This window comes from Neofelis nebulosa, chromosome 6, assembly GCF_028018385.1.
Source record: "Neofelis nebulosa isolate mNeoNeb1 chromosome 6, mNeoNeb1.pri, whole genome shotgun sequence".
In the NCBI taxonomy this organism is placed as follows: Eukaryota; Metazoa; Chordata; class Mammalia; order Carnivora; family Felidae; genus Neofelis; species Neofelis nebulosa.
The window spans coordinates 65,872,457-65,899,539 of record NC_080787.1 but is presented as its reverse complement, the minus strand read 5'-3'; the positions used below and the strand labels follow the sequence as shown (position 1 = coordinate 65,899,539).

At 34.3% G+C, this 27,083-nt stretch overlaps 1 protein-coding gene across 5 annotated transcripts in view; it reads right to left on the bottom strand.

The window, feature by feature from the left end:
• Positions 1 to 27,083, bottom strand: part of ADGRB3 (adhesion G protein-coupled receptor B3) — a 729,921-nt gene that overhangs the window by 298,722 nt on the left and 404,116 nt on the right. For all 5 annotated transcript variants that reach the window (XM_058734363.1, XM_058734362.1, XM_058734364.1 and 2 more), the window contains 3 exons: positions 19,486 to 19,635; positions 18,626 to 18,701; positions 4,143 to 4,245 (listed from right to left, as the gene is read on the bottom strand). In XM_058734363.1, coding sequence (XP_058590346.1) covers positions 4,143 to 4,245; positions 18,626 to 18,701; positions 19,486 to 19,635 — 329 coding nt within the window. The remainder of the gene's footprint in view (positions 1 to 4,142; positions 4,246 to 18,625; positions 18,702 to 19,485; positions 19,636 to 27,083) is intronic.

The following is a 27,083-nucleotide window of genomic DNA, read 5'->3' as shown; positions in this document are numbered from 1 at the left end:
GATATTTTCAAAAATACCCACTGATGAGTGTTTCAAATTTCTTCTCATTGTTTCTCATGCTTATCTAATGGTAACAAACATATTCATTATAGTCTTCCATTGTGTTTGCAGCTATGATTTACAAAGGTCATGGCTCATGATTAACTTTAGTTTATACACATAAAACAAACTCCTTAATTTGTTAGCTGATCCTATTAGTATGCAAGCAAATATGGCAAAGAAAACAAAACCCACAAGCCCAAATTCCCATGAGATTCTTTTGTGAATATGACCAATTTGAGAACTACAAATAAACCTCATGGATTTTTCTCAGTCCTGAAAGACAGCGGTATCATGCTAACTAGATCATTAAAGTTTTTACTCAGAGGAAGAAATAAAAAGAAAGGCAAGACCACAGAGACTGCAGGCAAGCATAGCCCAAACTGCCTCTCCAAAATGGAACAACCTAAAACTCTTATCATTTGGAAAAAGAATTCATTTTCAGAGTAGCAAAGTTGATAGAGCATGAGATAACTAAAATGTATGCACTTACTTACTCTTCTAACTCATCTTTAAAGGTGGAGATGCTATCCACCTTAGAAAGTCATAGCAGCTTAGATCTGTCAGATCCAAGGCATCCAAACAGTGGGTGTCTGTACATGTGTGTGTGTATACGTGTGCACTCGCATTTAGGGTCATTCTATTATATTCGTTCAGGTCTCAATAATTATTTTCAATAAAATTAGTAACTTTCCTTATATATCAGATAATCTAATAATATTAATGAGCATAAATGTCATCCTGAAGAAACCTTAAGTAACACTAAAAATAAAATTCTTTTTCTGGGAAAGCAACTTTGATATTTTTCAAAAGCAAGTGATTGCTATACCTAAACACGAAGGACCATAAACTCTGACTCTATAGGTCATCACAATAAAGCCATAGGCTCCCCAAAACTGAACTAAGAATAGCATCTTTAGTCATTAATGATTTATGAGCTGGATAAAACTGCAATTGGCTTTGCTAAATACAATTTGGAATTTCAAGATTCCATATTCTATTCCTACAGTTCCCAAGGGCCTTATTATATTTAACATACTTTAAACGCTATTTGTTAAAAAGCTTTTTAAAAGAATACATTTAGTTTGGAAAATGTTAACAGGCTTTTCCCTAGGCTCACTATAACTGTTAATTCCCATTCTTCATTTTTCTTCTACATGGTATATGAAACAGATATACTTTGCAAGTCATTACTGTTTTCTGAGCTCAGGAAAGTATAGCACATACTTTTGATAGAAGTAAATAAATGAAAGTAGACTTGATATTAAAAATATATCTAAAATAGTTCAATTTTGAAGGCAGTAACAATGATAATCTACATCTATGTAGAGTTATATTAAAATTTCAGCTTTTCTAATTAATTTCTATTTTCATGTTTATGATGTATTCACATTAGTGAAGACTATTACATTTCAGTATAGGCTCTTTGATTATCTCTTCAATGGAAACAAACTAAAATCAGTATATAAAGTATATAAGACTGGTAATAAATACTAAGATACTCAACAAATCTGTTATATATTCTTTCCCTCAATGAACGGTACTTTACAAACTCTAATTTGGATGGTAAGATTAATACAATAAGCATTAGAAATTCAAACCAGGAGAGTATGAAGGACTGTATATATTGTATGGACAAAGTGTGAAAGGTATTTATAAAATAAAGGGAAGAAGTGAGGAATCCAGCCATCCAGAGAGGCTTCATTGTGTGGTGGTTAATTGGGGTGGCCTCTGAAGACAGGTGGGCACTGCAAGCAAGGGGATAATAGAAGTGAGTTAGAATACTTGGTGCCATTTTCTTCTCCAGTGTAAGCTTTTCTTCTTTGTCTCATCTTCTCTCAGTCCCCCTTTTCAAAAGATTTGTCTATATTCCCTTAAATGGAGATCTTCTAGAGTGGAGACTGTATTGTTTTGAAAATCTGGTCAACTCATTCACTCAAAATTATGAAAGACAGATTTAGTTCTAAGTGACTTGTGATAATTATTTCACCATTCTTATATCCTGACTTTCATTGTCACCCCAGTGTCTAGCTGGTGCTTAATAAAGTATATTGACTATATACTTGGGTTTTCATATGTACAAAGTTATTTTCTGTACATGGTTTATCTCCTTTGTAAATCAGCTGACAAACCCCCAGGAGAGAAGTTTGACTCAAAGCTTAAATCTGTTCATTTCAAATAGTTTTACTGAATTGAAATAGTGAGACTGTTTCATCAATGCTATTTTTGAGGTTACTCTTTCTTCAATTTATGAAAAAAAGTCATTTAATTAATGTATTTTTAAAATTCTCAATAATGACTTTATTTAGGAAAGTATTGTAAAAGTTCATTTACATAAGTGTTTTCTCCACAAGAAACATGATATATACTCAGACATTGTACTGCTTTTTTAGTAAGCAATTCAGGGAACTAGGATCTCTTACTATTTTTTCACCAATGTTTATAACTGGATAGACATTACCCTAATAAACAATAAAAGCAAACACCTAAGTAAATAGTTTTTCAACAAATTTTGAACCTACAAAAAATAAAATCCTTATTCAAAAGCAATATTTAAAGTAATTGCAAGTTTTCAATGCAGTGATGAGATTAGGTAGAGGTAAGATTATTCTTAGGTGTACAAAGGTAGATTTTATAGAAATAAAACACATTCTTGAAATTAAATAGAACCAGTATGGTCATATTTTGGCAAAAGTAGAAGATCCAATAGTTTAAGTATTAGTTGTGATGTTTAAGAGCTATTGCTAAGAGATTTGAGATTTTCGCTAAACAATCTAGGAAGCCTGAAGCATGTTAGTAAAAAGTGGTTTACAGGGAAGATAATTGTCATTTTTTATAAAACCAAGATTGATTTTCTTTTTGGAAACAAGAAGTTATAAAACAGGAGACAATACATAAGTTTTGTAAACCAATTGATGTGAATATAAATTCCATTATGTCATTCATTAAATTTCTAGATTTGGGAAAAATGACACTTTGTGTTTCTGTTATTTGTATGTAAAGGTCAACTTCCCAGGAACTTTGCAAGGAATTAAACCAAAAAAAAAAAAAAAAACAACCCCAAAAAAACAAAAGAACAAAAACAAAAAACGAAAAACCAAACCTGTGTACACAGAACGTAAGAGAGTGGCTCACTTTAATACAGGAAGTATAAAAGCATAATTAGGAGAACCTTAGTAGGAATCACCTTCCTTGTCTCCACTCATCAATGATTTAAGCATGTAAAGTGAATGTATAAAGGATCAGTAGATATTTTAAATTTCTACAGGAGGACTGAAAAAAGATGAAAAGAATTTCAGTTGCAGTTAGATTCAGGAAAGGGTTCTTGTCATTCTGGAATGGGAGGTTTAGATTTAGATTACTGAAGCACCCAACTAGTTATAAGAAGCCTACTCTGTTCTTTGACCTAGCACTTTTAAATGCCATCCCACCCATTCTCCTGCTCTAGGGTACCTGAAGTTAATCACTCCTCTTTGTATTATGTTTATAACTTCAATTACTGCATGCATCTTAAACCTATGTAGTTACATGGCAGTCTTCCCCACCACAGGTGAGACAGGTTCTTATTCATTGGGTCTCCTCTGCTGATTAGCTCAAAGCCCAAAAAAGATGTGTACGTGGATAAACAATTTAATAATTGGTATCATGGATAAACTGAAGAGAGTTTTATTATGGACAAAAGCATAGGATAATCTGACATTTTGTTTCTATATAATATAATCTTCATAACAAATTACTCCATTTACAACTCTAAAAAGTCCAGAAAATGTGTTCTGATATTATCAAGTGTGTGACTGCTAACTTATCTTTAAAGGTAAGTTCTAGGGGCGCCTGGGTGGCACAGTCGGTTAAGCGTCCGACTTCAGCCAGGTCACGATCTCGCGGTCCGTGAGTTCGAGCCCCGCGTCAGGCTCTGGGCTGATGGCTCGGAGCCTGGAGCCTGTTTCCGATTCTGTGTCTCCCTCTCTCTCTGCCCCTCCCCCGTTCATGCTCTGTCTCTCTCTGTCCCAAAAATAAATAAAAAACGTTAAAAAAAAAATTAAAAAAAAAATAAATAAAGGTAAGTTCTATAAGCAAGTCGATGTCACATGGATAATACTTACATTAGCCAAATGAGCTAGTTCTATCTCCAGGAATGAATCAGTTGTTTTGGGTTCAGGCCTTATTGTGACCACGATGATTTTGGAATTAACGACAGTGTAGTTTCTGAAACAGAGTAATTGTGATTAAAAGGAGAATGGATCAATAACAAATGTGAACTCTCACTGCTCCATACATGTTTGGATGCATGTTAAGTAAGGAAATATATCCTAATGCATCCTAAGGAGAACAGAGAAACAATGGGCAAACAGATTTAAAGTGTGATACTAAATACTACTTATGGAAAGCTACAGTTCATTTTTTGTTATAAACAAACCCTACCTGGAACTAGGAAACTATGAGGGGAAAAAGCTATTGCTGACTGTTACCATTTTAGATGCAGGAAAGATGAAAAAGCAACAGCACTTACAAGCTTTCGATTACTTAAATCTGATTCACCTGCAAGAGAGATGGATTGTGAATTCAAACCTTCAGGCAATCTTTAAATGAATATAATCCATTTATCTCAGGTGGACTTAACGGTTTTGTTCTCCGGGAGACCAAATATTCTTCTTGTAAAGTGCTATCTTAGCGTTTTTTGGACTATCTCAAAATTCATTACGATGAATGATTAGAACGTGGTTTAGCATGAGAGCAAGTAGAGTTTAAATATAAATAAATGCTGTTGCTAATCATTGACCATCATTCATTTCAGCAATAGAGACTTACAGGACACTTCTTTAGCTCAATATGCTCAAAGTAAGGAATATATTCACCTTTTGAAATACCTTAACAATTACAGTTCACTAACAAAGGAGTTTTAAACATATTTGCAACCTACAAAAATTATCCATAACCATGAGCCAACTCTTTCTTGTACATACAAGTTTTTATACAACATGTATAAAATGCCACACACTACCTGTTACAGATTTAAAGTTTTATTGTACTTTTAGCTATATATATATATTTCTTTCCATCCCTTCTTTTTGATTTGAAATAAACTACAGAGCATGTTCTTTCATAGAAAATGCACTATTCTGTGGAATTCGTAACACGTATGTAAGATGAATTCATTTAATATTATTCCTTCTTCTTTCTTGTTTAAGGCATTATTTGCAGATAATAAAATTCACCAATTTTAAGGGGGCAGTTTAATGCTTGTTAGTACTTGTTTAACCAACTGAGCCACCCAGGCACCCCTTCTCTTTTAGTAATTGTATACTACTATGCAAGCATCACCACTGATTCCTCACCCTGAATGGCTTCCGTGAGCCTCTTTGCATCTTATCCCTTCCTGCCCCCAAGGCTCCAGGCAACCATGAATATGCTGTCACTATAATCATGTCTTTTCTAGAATTTCACTTAAATAGAATCATACGGTACTTCGACTATTGTGTTTGAGTTAATTCACTTAGCATTATGTTTCTGAGATTCATCCATTTCGTTTCTCTTTATGGCAGAGTACTATTCCATGATATGGATATAACAGTTTGTGATCTATTCATCAATAAAAGTAAGCAACCTGTGGGTTACTTCTAATTTTTAGCATCTATGAATAGTACTATTCATATTTGGCTATTATGAATAGTTGGCATACATACTTTCTGCATAGAAATCTATTTTCATATATCTCAGGTAAATACCTAAGAGTGGAATTGCTTGATCATGTGGCAAAAGCATGTTTAATTTTGTGTTATTGCTACACTATTTTCCAAAATGACTGTATCATCAAAATCATATAATTGTAATATTGTACAAAAATGTTGAACCTCACATTATTCGTGAAAATGTCTTCTCTAACGGAATGGTCTTTTCCATGATATTTCACCAGAAAAGAATGCTAATATGTCATTGTGTGGAGTTTACTATATTTAGTAGTAGAGTAACTATAAGTATATTTTGAGTTGGATAACATTTAAAAAAATTTAATGTTTATTTATTTTTGAGAGACAGAGCATGAGTGGGGGAAGGGCAGAGACAGAGAGGGAAACACAGAATGTGAAGCAGGCTCCAGGCTCTGAGCTGTCAGCACACAGCCCCATGCAGTGCTCGAACTCACAAACCGTGAGATCATGACCTCATGACCTGAGCTGAAGTTAGAAGCTTAACTGACTGAGCCACCCAGGCACCCCGAGTTGGATAACATTTTTAAATCCATCTTTAATGTATGTAGTAATGTCAAATAAATTCTTTCTTTTCAAAGTTTTAAATGTCTTGATTTTTTTTTTTTTTGAGAGAGAGCGAGCAAGCACATGAGTAGGGGAGGGGTGGAGAGAGGGGGCCAGAGGATCTGAAGTGGGCTCCATGCTGACAGCAGAGAGCGCAAAGCGGGGCTCAAATCCATGAGCTGCGAGATCATGACCTGAACCAAACTGGGATCCCCAACCTACAGAGCCACCCAGGAGCCCCCAGGTAGCAAATTCTTAAACACTCAGGAAGCTTCATGGTATCCAGCCTAACAGTAAATAGTAAGAAACAACACAGTATAAATGTGTCTTTATATTTCTTAGGGGAAGGTAGTTGCAAACAGAGAGGGCTGGTTAACCGTCCTTTATTTCACTGAATACTAATTGAAGGTAAGTTGCACTGGGAGTGATATGAAAGTAAGCTCTAAATGCCAAGTTCCCTTTACAAACTTATTGTTCCCTGTTTCTCCGTGAGTAAAAGTGTTTGGGGGATCAGATGAGAATAGGTTGAATTAACAAAGCTATGAAGTGACACTGGTTCTATTTATAATCCTATTTCTCTGCTATAAATAAAACCAATGTTAATTTAACTCAGCTGCTAATTTTATTTATTTACTTTTTTTAATTTTTTTTCAACGTTTTTTATTTATTTTTGGACAGAGAGAGACAGAGCATGAACGGGGGAGGGGCAGAGAGAGAGGGAAACACAGAATCGGAAACAGGCTCCAGGCTCCGAGCCATCAGCCCAGAGCCTGACGCGGGGCTCGAACTCACGGACCGCGAGATCGTGACCTGGCTGAAGTCGGACGCTTAACCGACTGCGCCACCCAGGCGCCCCACTCAGCTGCTAATTTTAATTAATAAATGTTAGTTAAAGTTGATAGCATACAGATATTTTGTATTATTTTAAAAGTTGCATAAGTGGATAGTCTACTGGAAAATTCAGATGTGGGTATTCTAAATAGGAATTTATAATTTTGTCAAGATATTTATGAAGTTCTCTTTCTGTGTTTGGGCATGTGGGAATTTTGGCCCTGGGAAACTGGGGTATGGAAAGCAAAGTAGGTAAGATAAGCAGCCTTTTGTAGAGTATGTTACATGTTACTTTGTGTCAGGTTTATCAGCTTCTCAACTGGCCTGGTGGACGAGGTGACTCCCAGAGGACAGAGTCTGCCTTATGACTTTTCTTTTTTTTTTTTTTCCAACGTTTTTTTTTTTTTTTTATTTATTTTTGGGACAGAGAGAGACAGAGCATGAACGGGGGAGGGGCAGAGAGAGAGAGGGAGACACAGAATCCGAAACAGGCTCCAGGCTCTGAGAGCCCGACGCGGGGCTCGAACTCACGGACCGCGAGATCATGACCTGAGCCGAAGTCGGTCGCTCAACCGACTGAGCCACCCAGGCGCCCCTGCCTTATGACTTTTCTTAAGTGTGTGTGTATGTGTGTGTGTGTGTGTGTGTGTGTGTGTGTGTGTGATTTAGAATCCAATTGGGAATGGATGCATGCCAATATAATTATGCAGATGGATGTTCTTACCACATTTATGTGAGTACCCTCCCCCACCTTGCCCTACTAACATGTAACTATCACTACCACAACATCAATTAATGGTATGTATGTCTCCTTATAAGTTCAATGAGGGCAAGATTTGTATCTAGCCATCATATATCCTCATTTGCATTTATGCTTTGCACATTTTAGTGCTAACACAGATTGGAATATCATATTAAATAAACACATAGTAAACAAAAATATCAAACTTTTGGCCAACTTGGATTAAAACATAATGCCAATACCATGGCATTAAAATGCATAATGAAGGAAAAAGAGGCAAATTTACATTATGCAATGGCTCCCTCTTTAAAAAGTGTATAGTGTATGAAATTATCTTTAATTTATTCCATCAATTTATTCTAATTTGCATAAGTGAATAGTTGGCTCTTTATGTACCATGTCAGGCTTTGTGATCTACTAATGCTTCCTGGCTGGTACACATTTGTATTCACTGCTAGGAAAGCAGATCTTACAGCCAAATGGATTTCATGACTAAAGTAATAAAGTTCTTTTCTATTTTTGAGGTTTGTGCTAGTTGGTATCTAAAACATTAAAAAATGTATAGAGTTATTCATTCAAAGGAGACTCAAGTTATTTTTCATAGTTATTACAAAGGCTTAAGGGGCTTCATGTATATGAACCATATCTTAAAGAGAGTAAAAACATGAGTATAAAATGGAACACAGCTGTTTACAAGAGACTCACTTTAGGTATAAGGACATACACAGGCTGAAAGTGAAAGATGGAAAATGATGGTCACATACATGGTAACCAAAAGCAGAGACAGCCATATTTGTATTGGACAAAATAGACTTTAAGTTCAACACTATAATAAGAGACAAAGAAGAACATTATATAATAATAACTGGACCAATTCACCAGGAAGATATAATAATTATAAACATATACGTACCTAACAGCAGAGCACCCAAATATATGAAGCAAATATTGACAGAATGGAAAGGAAAAACAGACAGTTACACAATAACAGATTTCAATTCAATGCCTGACTTTAATAATGGATAAATCAACCAGATAGTGTTTCAATAAGAAACAGAAGATTTGAACACTATAGACTTCTGTACCTAACAGCCATATAAAGAATTCCCTCTCCAACAACAGCAGAAATACATTTTTTTCAAGTGTATATAGAGATTCTCTAGGATAAATCACAGCTGCCACAAAAAGAGTCTTAAGAAATGTAAAACAACTCAAATCATACTAAGTATCTTTTCTGACCACAGTGGAATGAAACTAGAAATCAAAGGCAAAAGAAAAACTGGAAAATTCACAAATATGTGGAATTAAGTAAAACACACCTGAACAATCACTGGACCAAATGATAGGTCACAGGGAAATTAAAAATATCTTGAGACAAATGAAAATGAAAACACAATATACCCAAACTAATGAGATGCAGCAAAAGCCCTACCAAGACAGAAAAATATATGGGTAAATGTCTCCATTTAAAAAGAAGCGAAATGGGATTCCTGAGTGGCTCAATTGGATAAGCATTTGGCTCTTGATTTGGGCTCACGTCATGATCTCAGTTGGTGAGTTCCAGACCCAAAATTGGCTATGCGCTGACACTGCAGAGCCTGCTTGAGACTCTCTCTCTTCCTCTCTCTCTGTGCCTCCCTCCACTCACACTTGCTGTCTCTCAAAATAAATAAATAAACTTAAAAAATGAAAATAAAAAGAAGAAAGTTTTCAAATCAACAACCTAATTTTAAAACTCACAGAACTAGGAAATAAAAACCAACAATAAACTAAAACCAAAGTTAGCAGAAAGAGGTGAATAATTAAGATTAAAACAGAAACAAATGAAATATAGAGAATAGAAAAACAATAGAAAATACCAACCAAACTAAGAGTTAGTTATTTGCAAAAAATCAACAAAATTGACAAATTCTCAACTAAACTAATAAAAAAGAGAAAACTTAAATAACAAAACCAGAAGTGAAGAGAGGAGACAGTACAATTGATACCACAGAAATAAAAAAGGATTACAGGAGAATACTAAAACAATTACATGCCAATAAACTGGATAGCTTAGAAGAAATGGATAAATTCCTATATATATATATATACAACCTACCAAGACTGATTCATGAAGAAATTTTAAAAATTGAAACAGACCTATCCTATAACTAGTAGAGATTGATTCTGTAATCAAAAACCTCCCAACAAAGAAAAGCTCAAGAATAAATGGCTTCACTGAAGAATTCCACCAAACACATAAAGAAGAATTAACATCAATTCTTCTCAAACTTTCTGAAACACTGAAGAGGAGGAAATACTTCCAAACTCATTTTGTGACACCTTCCTATCAATATCAGAAAAAGATACTGTAAGAAATCAAAACTACAGGCCAACATTCCTCATGAATAGTCATGCCAAAAAAAAAAAATCTAACTAAAATACCAGCAGACCAAATTCAACAACACATTAAAAAGATCATACAACATGATCAAGTGGGAATTATTTTGGGATGCAAGGATGGTCAACATATGAAAATCGAGGTGATATAACACATGAACAAAACAAAGGACAAAAACAACATGATTATCTCGATGCAGAAACAGCATTTGAAAAAAATTCACTCTTTCAGGATGAAAGCTCTCAACAAATTAGGCATAGAAGGAATGTATCTCAACATAATAAAGGCCGTATATGAAAATCCCACAGCTAACATTATACTCAATAGTGAAAAACTGAAAGTTTTCACCGTTAGATCAGGAACACGGCAAGGATGCCCTCTATTGCCACTTCTATTCAACATAGTATTGAATTCCTAATGAAAGCAGTTAGGAAAGAAAGAGAAATATAAGGCCATCAAATGGAAAGAAAGAAGCAAAATTATCTCTGTTCATACGTGAAATGATCCTATATGTAGAAAACCCTAAAGATTCCACAAAAAGACCTGTCAGAACTAATACACAAATTTAGCAAAGGTACAGAATACAACAATAACACTCAAAAATCAGTTGCATTTATACACAGTAACAAATAATCTAAAAAGTAAACTAATAAGACAAATCCACTTATAATAGAATCAAAAAGAATAAAATACTTAGGAATTAACTTAATCAAGGAAGTGAAAGTCTTTGTTTTAAAAACAATTTCTTATGATATTTAGTTATTTTTGAGAGGAAGAGAGAGAGAGACAGAGCATGTGTGGGGGAGGGTTAGAGAGAGAGGGAGACACAGAATTCAAAGCAGGCTTCAGGCTCTGTGCTGACAGCTCAGTGCCTGACATGAGGTTTGAACCCACCAAACATGACATCATGACCTGAGCCGAAGTCAGACGCTTAATCCACTGAGCTACCCAGGTGCCCCAGAAGTGAAAGACTTCTACACTGAAAGCCAAAAACAAAACAAAACAAAACAAAACAAAACAAAACAAAACAAAACAAAACAAAAACAAGAACAAGAACAAGAACAAGAACAAGAACAAGAACAAGAACAAGAACAAAAACAAAAAACTTACTGAGAAAAGTCAAAGAAGACACACAAATATGGGAAGACAATCCATGTTCACAAATTGGAACACTTAATATTGTTAAAATGTCTGTACTACCTAAAGCAATGTACAGATCACTGCAATTACTATGAAAAATCCCAATGACACTTTTTAAAAAAAGAAATAGAAAAAAAAATCCTAAAATTCATATGGATTCTCAAAAAACCCTGAATAGTCAAAACAATCTTTAGAAAGTAAAACATAGCAAGGGGCTTCGTATTTCCTGATTTGAAAACATATTACAAAGCTACAGCAAGCCAAAATAGTACGGTACTGGAATAAAGACAAATGATAGACACATAGACCACTGAATTGAATAGGGATCCCAGATATAAACCCTCTCATATAGGCTCAAATTATCTTTGATAATGGTGCCAAGATTACACAATGGGGAAAAGATAATCTCTTCAACAAATGTGGCTGGGAAAACTTGATATCCACATGTAAAAGAATGAAGTTGGACTCTTACATTGCACCGTATAAACAAAATTGACTCAAAATAGATTAAAGATCTAAACGTAAGACCTGAAGCTACAAAACTCCTAGAAAAAACATAGGGGAAAATCTTCATGACACTGAATCTGGCAAAGATTTCTTTGATATGACACCGAAAGTATAGGTAGCAAAAGCTAAACTAGACAAATGGTATTACATCAAACTTAAACATTTCTATGCAGCAAACAATCAACAGAGTGAAAAGGTAATCTGTGGGATAAGAAAGAATATTTATAAGCCATATATCTGTCAAAGGATTAATACTGAGAATATATAAAGAAATCCTAAAACTCAACAACGAAAACAAACAATAGGATTAAAAAATGGACAAAAGACTTAAATAGATATCTCTCCAAAGATATAGAGATGGCCAGTAAGTATATGAAAAGATGTTTAACATCACTAATCATCAGGGAAATGCAAATCAAAACCACCATGAGATATCATTTTATATCTGTTAGGATGGCTACTATCCAAACAAACAAACAAACCAAAACAAAACAATAAAAAACCCAGAAAATAGCAAGTGTTGGCAAGGTTGTAAAGGTATTGAAAACCTTGTGCACTACTGGTGGGAACGTTGCTTTGGAAAACAGTATAGAGATTCTTCAAAAAATCAAAAACATAATTAGCATATGATGCAGAAATCTCATTTCTGGATATACATCCAAAAAAAACGAAAACAGAATCTTAAAGAGATATTTGCATACCCATGTTTATTGAAGCACTATTCATTATAGCCAAGAGGCAGATGCATCATAAATACCTACTGATAGATCATAGATAAAATATGGTATATACAGACAGTAGATCATCCAACCTTAAAAAAGAAGGAAGTTCTGTTGTATGCTCCAAAAAAGATGAACTTTGAAAACATCATGCTAAGTGAAATAAGTCAGTCACAAAAAAAAAAAAAAAAAAAGTAATGCATGATTCCATTTATATGAGGAAGCTAAAGTAGTCAAAGGTTTAGAAACAGAAAGTTTTGAGAGGCTGGGAGGAGGTGAAAAGAAAAGGATGTTGTTGTTCAAAGATATACAGTTTCCATTTTGCAAGATGAAAAAGTTCTAGAGATTTGTTGCACAATAAGGTGCATATAGTTAATACTACTGTGTATTTAGAAATGGTTAAAATGGTAAATTTCATGTTATCTGTTTTTTATCACATGAAAAAATGCAATGCAGTATTACAAAAAAACATCAGTGGAGGGAACTGTGAAAGTAATTGTGCAAATAAAGTGTAATCAGATAAGGTACAGTGAAAATATTTTAATGGTTTAATAAAAATATTAAAATTACTGTAGTCTTTTTCCATTTTTAGAATTATAATTCATATAGCTTCTAAAGTGAGAGTTTTCATAATTATTTCAAAAAGCCCCTCAATTTAAATAAAACCAAACCAAAGTAGATGATTTCACATATTGTAGGAACTAAGGACTTCATTGAAATCATTAAGCTAAATATATTTGCTTTTCAAACTAAAATCATCTGATGGCTGCTAAAAAGTAGGATTCAGCTAACTTAGAGCTTTAAAACTAATTACAATTTCAAAGTAGGTTTACTAAGGGATGTAACACCTAAAACTACAAAGAAGCTAAGTGATCAGGGATTTAAATTCACTTTCAAAAGGTGTGTCCAAATTAAATTCAGAGTTTTGTAAATCATATACTGAATGCATAATAATATTCATTAATATTAGTCATGCAAATTTGTTACTTCCATAGATGATTTTAATTTCTAGTGTTTTCACAATAGGATATTATAAAACGATACAGGATATCACAAAACTACAATATGTCATTGCAAACTCAGAATGAAGAAGCAAGATTAAAAGTTTAGGTCCTGAAACTGAAGAACAGGTGCTCTTAAGAGAACTCAACAATTTCAGGTTGATTGCCTTCAGGATGTATTGGTTTAAAAGTAATTATGTTTTTCATGTTTTGATTATTTCTAATATAATTTAGTTCAATTGCTTTTCCCATTTGCTTTTAATTCCTATGATATATGAACTCAAATGAGTTCCATTTTCTAAATATGAAAAAAATTCAGCATCATTTATCTTTATCAGGCTGGTGCACTTGACATCACATTCATGTGATTTTGCATTATTGAAAAATATTTTTTTTTCCTTTTTGAAAGATAATTTTCAAATCACTACTGGCTTATGAGAACATTGTTGCTTTTGGTTCATCTTTATTTTCCCTGGCATTTTAAACTATAGTGGAATTTGCATATAATTTTAATTAGATCCTTTACAATGTCGTGAATATTAATAGCTACATTAAAAAGCTCTTCTTTTTAAACAGGCTATATTTTTCACATGTCCTACAGGAAAACTACATATTACTCCTACATTAAAAAGTATTGTGAATTCCTATAAAACCAGAACCTGACTATTAAATGAATCAGAAAATGGATTATTTACAACTGTTTCTTAAACTCTAGCTTGAATATATGATTGGATACACTTTTTCTTCCTTGAAATAATTTCAGTAACATAAATTCCTAGATGTGGCTGCTTCAATGACAATGCATCTTTAAAGCCTCTTGAGATTGCCAAATCATCCCACTAAAAGGTTGTTTCAGTTAAAAATCCTCACCAGCAGCTTGGGAACTTGCCAGGCTGTGAGTGGTTTTTAGTTTCCACACACAGGGAATGAGGCATGTGTGTGGGTGGCCTTGCCTCTCCCAAAAGACCATCTGTCCTCTGCTGGCCAGCTTTCATCTATCAGGCCCCAAAATGGTCATGAGGGGCTGGGAAGAGTAACAGGCTCTCGCCTTGGTGTCAGTAGCTTGGTTCGGAGTGACCAAGTTGACTCTCAAGTATCCTTGAGTCTGTTCATACATGGTCACCTCCTCCTTGACTTTACAAGATTTTCTGCAGAACAGCAATATGTATTCACACTAACATAGAGGTACACAGTTTGTACTGCTCAAATGAATCAATACAAGCATCATAGAAGCAGCAAGACAGTGTAAGAGTCCTGGTTTGGGTAGAGAAGACGTGAAGTCAGTCACCTACTGGGCATATAATCTTGGACAGGTCACTGAACTAATAAGGACCTTAGCTTCTCATGTGTAGAATTGAAATTCTAGATGGTACGAACCGTTAAAGGGCCTTGTAGCACTACTATCCTGGTTCTATGCTTTTTTAACCATAGAAAACTATTCTAAAGAGGGATAAAAAGTAGAAGGCTGAGAATAGCACATATTTAGCTTGGACTTGAGTAGAGCACATTCTTTCAGTTGAAGGGACAATCTGAATCTACTTAATTGTAAAAGGAAGACAATCCAACAGCAAAATAAAAATTATAGCTTGAAGAATAGTTGAATGCATATTAGGGCAAGAGAAGAAAATAAATCTCTAAATAAAAGAGTCAAGATGCAAAGTTATTTCTGCCTGTGTGTGAAGGAAAATTTCTAAATCATATCTATTCAAAACATTACATCAAGTTCTCCTTCCTAGTCCCCATGAGAGAAATTATGCAAAGTATTGTTTTGAAAATGATTATATCAAGATATAAAATTTCTGGAAACTTAACAGCAAGCCTAACATTATTCTGTGTATAGGAAATGCGGTTTTTAAAGTTTCAACAGATAATTAGTAAAATGATCACTCAGGAAAATGTGTCATGAAAATTTGGTAAATGATGACTAAACATAAAGAGCAAATTTGAGTATTTTTTTCATGATGAATAGGAAGACATTTCCTTTCCTGCGGCATCTGGGTGGCTTAGTAGGTTAAGTGTTAGAGTCTTGACTTCAGCTCAGGGCACGATCTCACAGTGGTGGGATTGAGCCCCATGTCAGGCTCAGTGTGGAGTGTGGAGCCTATTTGGGATTCTCTCTCTCTGCCCCTCCCCCACTCATTCTCTCTCTTTCTCTCTCTTTCAAAAATAAATAAGCTTTAACAAAAAATAAATAAATAAAATATTCCCTTTCCTATTGGGTTCAATTCACATAGTACAATTTATACAGTAAAACAACAAGATATATATATTTTATTCCTCTGCTCCTAAAATAGTTGTACGGTATATACCATAAATGTCTATGTATCTAATTATTTTAAAAATGGCTTATGTAGAATATTCTATCAGATAAGACAATTAATTATTCCAGTAAACATTTCTGGGACCTTTGTTACTTACTAAGCATTGTTCTGGAGTTTCAACAGTAAAGCAGATGTAAAAGAATTCAGACCAGTAAGGTTAGCTGGGTTGCAGCTTAGTAAATGTTTGTTCAGTGGCTTGAAACAAAGACATAACTCTTGTCGTTTAAAAGGCTTATTCTTACTTAGCAGATCTATAATTGTACAGTTACTAACTCAACTTTCTGAAATAGTTTTTTGAAAGGAAAAAAAGCATGCCTGAGAATGCTTCATGGTTACATTTTACTGTACAAAATAAAAGAAAAGGAGAAGTAAATGCTAATGTTTCACCTTCAAATAGTACTTAAACAAACATTTAATCCTGCATGTTCCATTATCATTATTTCTTGTCAATGAATCTAAATGTGAATATTGTTTTCCTTTGGTCATTTACCTAATTACTTTATACATAGAAACTCTGAATAGGTATACATATTCAGAGTTCTTATATAAAGGTTGTTGAGGACTTTAAAGAATATATCAGAACTGCACAATTCTACAATTTTACTACAATAAAGACAAGGAAATTTTGAAGTCAGAAAGAACCTTTGAGTTCAACTTCACAATTTACATATTAAAAGTTCAATGATTTGCCCCCAAATTAATCTAAATCCGTTTGCTTCACAGATGGTATTACAGGAGTCACTGCTCTGGACAATTCCCTGCTTTATCCATTAAATCACTCATTAAAATACCCAGTAGTCTACCCTAAATAAAATTTCAATTCCCTTGACCATAAATTTAAGAAATATGGAATAACCTGGCTTTATTTAAGTGAGTGAGTTCCATGGTATTATACAAAACATGATTAATCATAACACAATCTAACTTTGTTAGTTCTGTAGGAAAAAAAGTAATTCACTATCTAAAGCATTTTATGTTGAATATTTTACTTGCATTCACTATATCACTCAGCAGCGAAAAGGGTGGATATTGCACATCACACTGCTTATATTTTGTTTGTTTGTTTGTTTATTTATTTATTTATTTATTTATTTATTATTTGTTTATTTATTTATTAAGGTGCTTCTATTTTACAGCTGAACTAAAGGAAGGCACTTGCTGAGTGACTGGGGCAAGTTTAAAAATTTCTTGTTATGTGAAATTAAATTTAAAACCCAAGTCATCTGATTCCAAGTCAGTGTCTAGTCTAGAGTTGTTGAAAGATTAGCTTCATACAAATGAACTCCTTATGGAAATGAGGGTCTAACTTTGAGTATCTGGGTACGTTTAACTTTACCACATTTCTTTTCAAATGAACAAAATACACAGAATTAGAGGCAATGTAACCAGAAATCCATTTTATCTGTAATCCTGCATACCAATGTGTTTTAATCAAACCAGTGGAAAAGTTGAGAGAAAACTTACTTGTTTTGAAATCTGTTATTGGTAGAACAAAAGCAAATACGGACTGATTCAAATTCAGAATGCCCAAATTCCATCCAAAGAAAAAGGAGTTAAAACTACACTTCCCATAGTTGTCTTTCTGGTTGAATGTGAACCTGCATTGCATCTAGAGGGTCACTCCATGACTCACCAAGTAATATACTAATAATTTGCTGCACATGGAAAGATTTCTCCCAAAGAATCATAATTAGTCACTGCCGCTGCAGAAAACTTAGTTGCTTCCTTGCAAGGCTTTTTTCTGTTGGACTGAACTCTAATTGTGTTTATTTACAATGCTATTTGTTATGCCCCAGGTATAACTGTACAGATCATTCAGTCTTTCTTCCCTAAAAAGTGGAAGCTTTATTCATGAGGGTGTGAGTAAGAGCTCACAACTCACTGTTGTGCTAACTAAAAAAAAACAAAAAAAACCCCCAAAAAACCAAAAAACAAAACAAAACAAAAAAAACAAAAAAACAAAGGATTGGTCTCAGACCTCCTGAAGGAGATGGGGTGAAATGAAAGAAATGGGTCATCCTGAGTGATAGCATCACTACCCAAGTAGGTGTGAATGATGTTTTCTGTGAGATCAGGTAAAGTAGTTAAGACAATAGAGCAAATAAATTAATGTTGGTAGAATTGCTATGTGTAATTGTTTCCTTTAGTGTCTGGGAGGAAAGAAATCAATGGATTTCTTCCAAAAATAGTTCTCTAATTGAACAACAGCATTTTTTCTTAATGTAGCTATAATTGAATATTTATTTAGAAGCAAATTGAGATCTTGTGCAAATGAAGAACAAAGCATGCATTCCCAGTCATCATGGCACTCCTTTAATTTCATGTAATGCTGATGAACAGTACCATTAAGTGCAAATAAAGAGAGAAGACAGATTAATTTTAAAACGACCCATTCTATTACAGAGACTTCAATTTTTTCTTTTTCTTATTTTTTTCCCTCAGTCTTAAGGCAAGTCATGATTAGTTATAAAAGAATTGCAGGGCTATAATCAGAGACCAAAATTGTCTTTTCTAGTTGTTTTGAAGTGCATAATATGCTAATAAGCTGTTCATTAAATTGGTATTTTCTATTTAATTTAAGAAAAGGCTCTTTGTATTAACAAAGCTTGTTTGACTACTTTCATAGAATGGGCTATAATCACATTTTTGGAATAATTTACAAAGATTATAACAGCTTATTACTTCGTAGCTTACCTCAAAGTGGGCAAAATTAGATCTAAATTTTTGTATAGGACTGCTCCAAGAACAAATACCGATGATTCATCTAATTCTAGAAAGAATGAAATTAAAAATATTAGTGAAACAAGAAAAATACTGTCTTATAAAACTTTAATCTGCTCATTACAAGGGGATTGCAGTACTTGCTGATGCAAAGCCGAGTAGAAGAAATGATTTTTTAACCATGCATGGTGCAGATAAGCCCACACACCATACATATTAATGGTAGCTCTAAAAGATGTGTTTTCAGTGGCTTTGTGTCTTATGAAGTAACCTTTCTTCACCAGGCTGAGACCAGAGGCAGCTGTAGGTGCAGCTAAGGAGCTTCAGAGACAACTTTCTTTTGGAGTTTAAGATACATGGTCAAAATCTCCAAGGTAAAAATCAAGACTACAACGTCACTGTTGAAAGTAGCCATTAATTTTAGAGGCTTCTGGAGATGTTCTTAAAACTTAATTTTTTCTTAAATTTGCCTTTACATACCAAAATAATAACTACAAACCAAAGCAAAATTAAAAATGACTGTAGAAAGTGGTATGTTTCCATACCTCAAATTAAAATATTATGCCACATGCTTTACATTGGGATAAAACTGACATTACTGAGACTTAATTATGTCAAGGGCAGATCTATAATTTGCATTTTTCCATTTTAATAGGTCCTTTCCACCAGTAAATTCAGATTTAAAGACTATGTGTAAGTCTTCTGTATTTACAAAATTAGACTCATGATTGCAGACTAAGTTGTTTAACATAAGCAGATTTGTATCTAGTGTACTATTAAATAACCTTATTAGAAATGTTTTGTTCAAAGCTCAAATTATGTCACATATTTACCTTTTGATGATACAGGAGTAAAAATGCTTTTTGGAATGACTACCCTATCTTCTGAGTTTCTTGCCCAGTCAACCATTCCTTTTCGTCCTTTCATTGGGAAGTTGATGTCTGTTAGAACAGATGCTGCAGGAAGCTTCTGAATGCTAGCCACTATTAGAAAAGAAGTAATAATGTTAACTAAGATCTTTCAGTGGAATCAAAATTGATCAAATTACACCTTGCAATATATTCAAAAAGTTTTGAGCCAAATTATATTTATTAGAGCTACAAAACAGACTTATTTCCTAATATTAGACAATAATCATTAAGGTTGCCAATTCTTTTACTTATCAATTTAGATTTCTATTGCTTTCCCCAGGAATCATACACATGGTCAATGGGGTGTATTCTGAGAGCAGCATGTACTGCCACGCGGTTGTTCAGAGTTGACTTCCATTCTAATGGTTATATGTTCATACTGTGTTTTTTGCTAAGCATTTTGATTAACACATTTGATTCATAGACTGAAATTTGTGTTTATATCTGAACTTTGTTCTCGGAACAAATTTTCTGCATTTACATGTGAATGTCATCTTTGAAAGAAATTTTTCATGGATTAAATGGGGTACCATGAAGGCATGGAAAACAAAGGCATATTACTCTTGAAGACAGAACTGTCATAATCCAACTAATAAAGCACCAGTAATGCTATAACCACAGAGACAGTGTAATATGCAAAAATATTTATCAAGTAGATTAATAACACAAACTTTTTAAAACAGCCCCCTCCATAATTGAAAGTAATAAATGGATACTTGGAGTGTAGAATTGTGTCTTTACTTGCAATAAGTATTTTAATATATATTGAAAAAAGTCATGAATGATATGTTTGGTAATGCCTGAATTTTTTTATTATATCTAACAATTATATATGCACACATATATACATACATAATAAAATTATAAATACTTAAGTACTTATTAATTATATACATTTTCAATTAAGAAATGTAATTTGTACAACTTTTACAGAGGTTCATACTTGTTCTACATGAAAGTTTCAGGTATCTCATGGAGGATATAAATAGATAATGAAAAAAACTATAGCAGCCATTACAATAGTAAGCTAAAGTAAGAAACCATTCAGCTCCTCATAAGTGGATTTCATTCTGAAGAAACTTGTAATTCAAATCGAGAGAATGAAAATTAGAAATTTAACAATATTAGTTGTATAAATATATTGCAACACTGGCTTAGTTCCAAATTGAAATGGTTATGTATTATCGTACTTTACTAAAGCTCTTTCGGCTATTATAGACATCCATTATCAGCATAGGATGAAATTTCATTTGGCCTGTAATTTGACATAATAAGCTTAAAAAAGGATTTTGCTACTAAATGTTGAAAGAAAGAGGGTGCTGGGTAACACATAAATTAGTTATGGATGTTACATGCTGGTTTTGAATAACAGCTATAATTATTCTGCTTTCTTTAATTTTTCAAACAATATAGTCTTTGTTGTCCATAAATAACCCAGTTCACATGTCCTAAAAGGTCCAAATCCTCCACTGCAATTAGATGGACAGGTCAGCAAACTGGTAGCACATTCTTTCTTGAGGGTCCTATAAGTTTTATTTAATCTGCAAAATTAAATTCATTTACTTCCAAATTCCTTGGCTCTCACTTTGGTTTTCTTGATATTTAGAGGAAATTTATTTCACCTCTTTGCTCTAAAAATTGATGAAAAGAAATGAAGATGTTTCTGACTGTCACACAATTGGTTTCTGTTATAAGGGAAAATAAATAAGAGATAAATTGTTGAACCCTGAAGTCTAATAATTCCTCTGTTACTATATTCCTTGGATAGAAAACAAAAAACAAATGACCAAAAAGAAGCAGTAACAAATGGAGGAAGCACATTCTTTACCAACTCTATCACTTTATCCTGAATAAGCTCTAGACTAATGGCATGTCCTTAAATATACAAAAATGATAGAATTAAACGTGCATGCATCTCATATTATGAAATGCACTCATTCTTCAATCAATGGTACACTGGCTATTGAATTATGACTATATAGGTTATATTGTACTTTTGAACACAGTCTAGATTAAACAAATATAAAAATCAATTAGGATCAGCATTTAATTTGTGCAAGAAGTCCTCTAAATTGCAGTCTTGAGCATAGGGAGTACATGAAAACAAACACTTATTCATTGATTTTAGTAGAAATGTAATTCTTAAAGTAAGATGATATTTTCAATAAATGCATTATAAAAAAGGATATGACTTCATAGGCTGATGAGATTCAAATGTTAGTCTTCAAATTATCAGTGTATACATGTTCTTTAAAATACAAAATATTTATAATATTACATCTTTACCTTAAAGCTACCTAGGAAGATGCTTTAGGTGATACTGTGATTCTTCATGATCCTGACATGATTAACAAGAAAACCCATTTCCATATAGCAAAAATAGTTCAAAGATGACTTTTATTTCCTCCTTCTTTCAGTCCCTGTACCAGACACTTGGACCAATCCAATCCTCAATCTCTTCCCTCCTTCACTGAGTTTGAGTGTCCAAAACCTTTAGGTAAAACTCAGATGTAGTCTTTAGGGAACTGGAAAGCCCAGATGTTAAGTGAATACCAAAGAGGTAGGATTAAAAGTGAATGCTTTAAACTATGCCAAGTTTATACAAATACGTGTCCAGTGCTGACAAAGGAACATAAATGCAAAGCATAAGTGCATAGTCTACACTCTGTTTCTGCAGTAATTGCTGCATTAAAACCAGTCATTGTGGGTGGTTAGATAATAGAGCATCTTTCCTCAAAAACTGAGAAAACGCCTTTCTTACAGAAGATTAAAGTGCTTAGAAGAAATCACAAAGGACACAGTGTCCCTGAACAAATAGGCACATCTCGAATGCTCCAAGAATTATCCTAAATTCACTGTATCGTGTTTTCATTACAACACTAGATTTGATTTCTTATGCAATAAAAATAGGTGACTCATCACTGATAAACCTTGCAGCAAAACCAGCTGCACTTTCATTTTCCAATTTTAAAACTTTCATTTTGAGTTTGGATATGCAGCATAAAATTCCTCCTCATAAGAAAGCATAAGGAATCCTTGCAGACTCTAAAAGCACAAGGTCGGTTTTTTTGTTTGTTTTTGTTTTGCTTTTGGTTCATCAAAGCAGGGTGGAGCTTTGAACCTTGTCCCTGAGGAAAATCACGAGGTTTTAGCACTTTGCCCTAATTGAGGTTCTGGAGAATGGCAACTCTGTCATGTAATGGCATGTCAGGTAATGTGAATGGCCCACATACAAAAGCTCGGGTTAGTTAATATGATGCAGCAGTTGCATCATGGACAAGAATGGAGGCACGTAAAAGGAAAAGACTAGAGAGCCAAAGTACACCGATGAATGCTGAAGGGATGAGAAAATGGGCAAATGAGAGCTAACAGGGAAAAACCACAGTTTTCCAGATGGCTTAAGTCTGGACTCTGAATCTGGCCTGGGATTCAAATCCTAATATTGTAGAGTATAATATCTTGTTTGTTTGTTTGTTTGTTTGTTTGTTTTTCTGGGCCAGTCCCAGTTTCTCTTTGCCATTTTGTGTAATTATGGAAAGCATACCCTACCACTCCCAAAAGGCTCCTTTTAGAAGACAAATTTCATGTCCATCTTATAAATTGTGCAACACTGGGCATTGCCTAACTTCTTTGTTCCTCAATTTTTTCTTCTGTAATATGGGAATAATATTATCCACCTCACTGAGATGCTGGAAGATGAAACTTACTATGTGTCAAGAGGTAAGTCAGATGCCTAGAACAGTATGTGGGTAATGCTGTGTAAGTGTTAGCTATTATTTTTTAAAATTTTTAAACATTTATTTATTATTGAGAGACAGAGAAACAGAGCATAAGCATGGGAGGGGCAAAGAAAGAGAGACACACACACAGAATCCAAAGCAGGCTTCAGGCTCCGAGCTGTCATCACAGAGCCCGATGTGGGGCTCGAACTCACGAACCGTGAGATCATGACCTGAGCCGAAGTCAGAGGTTTAACTGACCGAGCCACCCAAGTGCCCAAAAGACATTCTTTTTTGATTGTGCTTCAGTGACTTTGGCATAAGATTATGTATTTAAAAGTTTATGTTGGTTATCCAAAGGTAGGGATTGCATTTAACCAAAGGTAGGGATTATACTTAAAATAGAGCTCATCCTTTAGTACTTAAATGTGTCACCTAGGGAGCTAAGGTACCTTCTTACTCATTCTCTTTCCTTCCTTCCCTCCCTCTCTCCTTCTCCTGCCCTCCTCCTCCCTCCTGCTGCTTCTTCTCCTTCTCTCTCTCCCCACCTCTATGTCTCTCTCCTTGTCTCCCTCCATCTCTATCTCTGTCTCCATCCTTCTGTCCCTCTCCCTTTCCTTTTCCAATAGAATCTTCCAGAGGGAAGAGGTTGGGTTCTCTGGTTATTTGGCCACACAAAGTCAGCCAGGTTAAAAATCTCAGTTGGAAAAGAAACCTACTGCATCCTAGGTGACAGATTCAGTATTGCCATTGCAGCCAAGGCCACAGTCTGCAAAGAGAACTTCAAAAGCACTACCCTTATGCAGTGACCTAACTTAGTGCAGCAATTCACATCGTATAAATGAGTAGCGGAAACTCCCAAACAAGGGAACCTATCATAAGCAAAAGTGTAGATGGATACAGAAAAAGAAGTTTAAGAGATGCCTTAAAAGGGATATTGACGTTTCCAAAATATTTAAAGTTTGCATCATTTTTCATGTTGATTCAGAGGGAACAACTTACAAATTGGGTCTTGACTCATCAATATGAGGAAATTGGCTAGTTATAAAAATGGATTTGCTTGTGGAAAACATCACTCAATATTACTAGATAGTCACTCCACAGTTTTGATATCCCATACGAAAAATATGGCAGGGAAGGAAGTATGCACTGCATCAGTGTGTTAGAAAGCAGCAATTAGTTTTGTTTGTGTACCTAATGCAAGCACAGAGGGGCTGAGCAAAGCCTACATGTAGTGTTATCTGTTGGCATTTAGCAGCTTAAAAAGTCATGGTTTTTATATTTATATAGAAATGCTGAGTGCTTTATAAAATACTGAGGGCATTTGGGAGGGAAAGGAAGGACAGCTGACATTTATTGAATAGTTGCCATGACCTTGGCATTTGTTAGACATTCCTTAATCTATTCAACAAGTATGTATCAAATATCTTCTCTGTGCTAGGCACTGTTCTTAGCACAGCACTTAGGCAAGTGCTTTACACGTGATATCTTATTTAATAGTTAAAACAACCCTTATTTAATATTTAAAGCAACCCTAGGAGGTGTCATTATTATCAGTATCCTCATTGTTATTATCCCTACATTCATTTACAAATGAGGAAGTAGACTCTGTTAAAGTGGTAACATTGTGATTCAATTCTCAGTTTGCCTACTCAGAAATATATGATTTTGCACTGTGTGGTGCAGTTTGATCTTACCTAACAAATCAGCAGCAAATTTACTTTGTCTTACTGTAATATTTTTGCACTAAATATAAAAGACAGACATAATAATTCAATGAGAGGAAATGAAGCTATTCTCACTTGTCCAGCAAGAGATCAAAATTAGATACTACTGAAGAATGGTGATTATCAAAAGGGCAAACAGACACGTACTTTAATTTGTCCAGCATATCTTTACGTTCTAACATCTCCATGAAAAATCACATTCCTGTGAGTGGTTTACAGGAAACAGACAATCACACGGCCAGTTTTGGTTGTTTTTCTCATTACCCCGTCTCCCCCATTTACTCTGTCTCTTTTCCCAAAATGCCAAGATTGGAATGCTGAGAGCCCAAGAGAAAGAACAGGTTTGTTAGAAAGTAGCGTGCAGCCATGACTTCCCAGGAAATGGAACCACTAGGCAGGGGCATCTGAAAGGACCCAGTGCTCTGACAGCACCTATCAGTTCTATCCCACCATCACCACTAGAGTGAAGCATCCCCAAGTCCCAGGACCAGCACACAGAGATTTAGATGAGAAATACTCTTCTCTTTAGGAATTTACAGATTTTTCTTTTTAAGAGAAAAAGTAGGATCCTCTGATTTTTTTTTAAAAGTAGACAAACTAGACAGGCAGTCAAAAAAGGACCTATATGGCATATTGAGCACACTGTTTTCAACTTGTTACTTTTTAATGACTTACTATGTATAATGAAACTTTAAATACTTAACCATTTTGCATATTCCTTTCCAGCATCAAAATTAAAAAAAACTTGTAAATTACTTGTGAATCATTAGCTTCAGACTCTGCTTTTTATCCATTGGCTGCTTTGTATCCAAGCCTGGGAGACTCTGCACAGCAGGGCACATTCTTATTCCTGCTTACAGTACTTTTGCCAGATTTTAGTGCTCTCCATGGAGGACTCCCGTGGCTTGCTCTCAGGTCACCCCTACCTCCCCAACATGTAATCATGCCTATGCACATGGTACATCCATAGCCTACATGTGACTCTCATTAAAGCTAAATCGTCTCAACCAGGAATTGGCAAATTATAGCCCACAGGCCAAATCTGTCCTATTAGCTATTTTTTGCATGGTTTGCAAGCTAAAAATGGTTTTCACATTTTTAAATAATTGAAAAAATTCAAAAGAATAATAATATTTCTTGGCATGTGAAAATTATATGAAATTCAAATTTCAGTGTCCACAAATGAAGTCTTGGAATACAGCCATAGCCATTCATGTACTTACAGTCCAGGGTTGCTTCCATGCAACAATGGCAGGGTTGAATAGCTGCACTGAACACTGTATCGTCCACAATCCTAAAATATTTACTGTTTGGCCCTTTGTGGAAAAAGTATGCCTACATCTGTTCTGGACATATGCTGAAGAGCTATTTTTAAATATTACAATTTACCTTTAAAGAGAAACACATTCTAAAAAACACATGAGTTTCTGTACTTATTCTGTTATCTATTACATGTTCTTCCCACCTTTTCTTTCAGTACTACACTGAATATAGTGGGGATATTTGAGTTGATTCCACCATTTTTCTTTTAGTTTTCAAAAAGAGTATGAATGAGTGTTTTACAGTCTTACAGAAACAGTCATTTAAAAAAAATGTTCATCTTCTCTACACAAGTAGTTCATGATTTTACTCCTAACACGAATGAAAAATAAAATGTGATATGGTTAATCATTCTTGTATGTATACCTGAATAGTAAAAACAAATCAATATAGAAAATTTTTTAGGAAAGCAGTTTTCCCTCTTCTCCCAACCAGTTAAATTAAGAACAGAATTCCTTCAGAAGAAGGATCATCAGATGATAATCAACTCAGTATTGAGACAAAGAGAGAGAGAGAGAGAGAGAGAGAGAGAGATTTTGTACATGCAACATTATTAACTTCTTTCTCTTTATATACACACATATGCATGTGTGTGTATAATAAGAAAGAAAGTTTTGATATTTAAGGGACTTTCAGTATTACTAGTGAAGAATTAAGCCAAGGACCTACTAGGAATTAGGCACCAATGCAGGCAGCAAACAACTAAAGCCAACAATTCAAGGACGTCCCAAGATAGTGACTTATCCATTCCCAG